Consider the following 1,230-nt stretch of genomic DNA (forward strand, 5'->3'; position numbering starts at 1 on the left):
AAGTCTGCTTCTGTTTGTGCTGGTGCTTCAGTTTCTTCTTCCCGTGTTGTTTCATGTGCAGCAACACCAGGGTCATCTGCGGTAGGTGCTGCTGCATCTTCCGGTTCATAGTTGCCCGGCTCGCCACCCCCTGCAGCAGGAGGCCACTCAGTCTGTGAAGGTTTCTGTTCACCAACGAGGTTCGTTTCTTTGTGGCTCTCTTTCGTCGTCACTGGTGTCTCCTCAACTTTTGGCTCCTCTGGCTTGCTTGGCTCCGCTGCCACTACTTGCGGCTGTTCTTGAGGGGGCGGAGGAGGTGGAGCAACTTGAGGCGGTTGCTCAGGCGGCACAATCTGAAAAACTGGTGGCGGCTGTGGAATCGTGACGGGTTGTGGCTGCAGCTGAGGCTGCTGCGGGCCCGGTGGTTGCTCTGGTGCGCCCGTTGCAACACCCTGTCCTGGTAGACTTGGAACTGCAGTATTTCCTTCAACAGGTAAATGGTTCTTATTTGGCTCGATGTTGCCTTTTGTTCTCAACGACCACGCCAAAACGATAATTAGAAATCCAGCAATGGCAGCTGCAAAGTACGTTCGTTGAGCCTTTGCAGGAAACGCACCGCCGAAAATTCCAGCGCCTGTTGTGGGGCTTGTTTCATATTCTGATTGCACGTTTTCCTCAACTTTGAATGAAAGAGCCTGGAGAGCATCTTCTGCTTCTTTCCCCAGGTCGCCCGAACCCCCAGAAGCCGCCTGTGGGCTATCGGAGACAGCCGCAGGGGAGGTGGCACTCCCCGAGCCACTCTTCCCTGCACTCATTGCATTCAGATGATGTTGTGGTGTTGGTCGGAATGGGGAGGAGCGGCGGGTGTGGGAGCGGCGGAAGTCAGAAGCCAGCTTTCAGGCTCCGAGGGACTGTGGGAGAGGCCAGGTCAGGCCCAGAAAGCTTTGTAACTATTGATATCACAGAAACAATCAGTGCAATGTACAGAAGAATACCAAACATATACAAATCGTTGCTCAGACGCTGGAAAAAATGACACGAACTGTGAATGGGCCTATGATAATCTGTGACTGAACGCCCTGCCCTCTTTGTGCGGGCGATCGCCTGGAGACTGGCAAGAGACAGTCCGAGGCTTCCCCGCAATTTTCAAGGGGTCGATTCCTTCAGAAATTGAAGAGATCGTAGTATGGCTTACGGAAAAAATGTCGTCTGGCGTCTTGTAACCTGTTTGGCTCCCACCCTGTTCTGCAT

The 1,230-nt window shown here is 53.5% G+C and overlaps 1 protein-coding gene across 1 annotated transcript; it reads right to left on the reverse strand.

Moving 5' to 3' along the window:
* On the reverse strand, window positions 1-794 carry ENH_00032280 (hypothetical protein; the record flags this gene model as incomplete). The annotated part of the gene is made up of 1 exon (XM_013580217.1): window positions 1-794. A coding segment is annotated over one exon (794 nt), but the record flags the coding sequence as incomplete, so codon positions are not given.
* Window positions 795-1,230: the final 436 nt, after the last annotated feature.

This window comes from Eimeria necatrix, genomic scaffold (assembly GCF_000499385.1).
Source record: "Eimeria necatrix Houghton genomic scaffold, Enh_scaff2371, whole genome shotgun sequence".
In the NCBI taxonomy this organism is placed as follows: domain Eukaryota; phylum Apicomplexa; class Conoidasida; order Eucoccidiorida; family Eimeriidae; genus Eimeria; species Eimeria necatrix.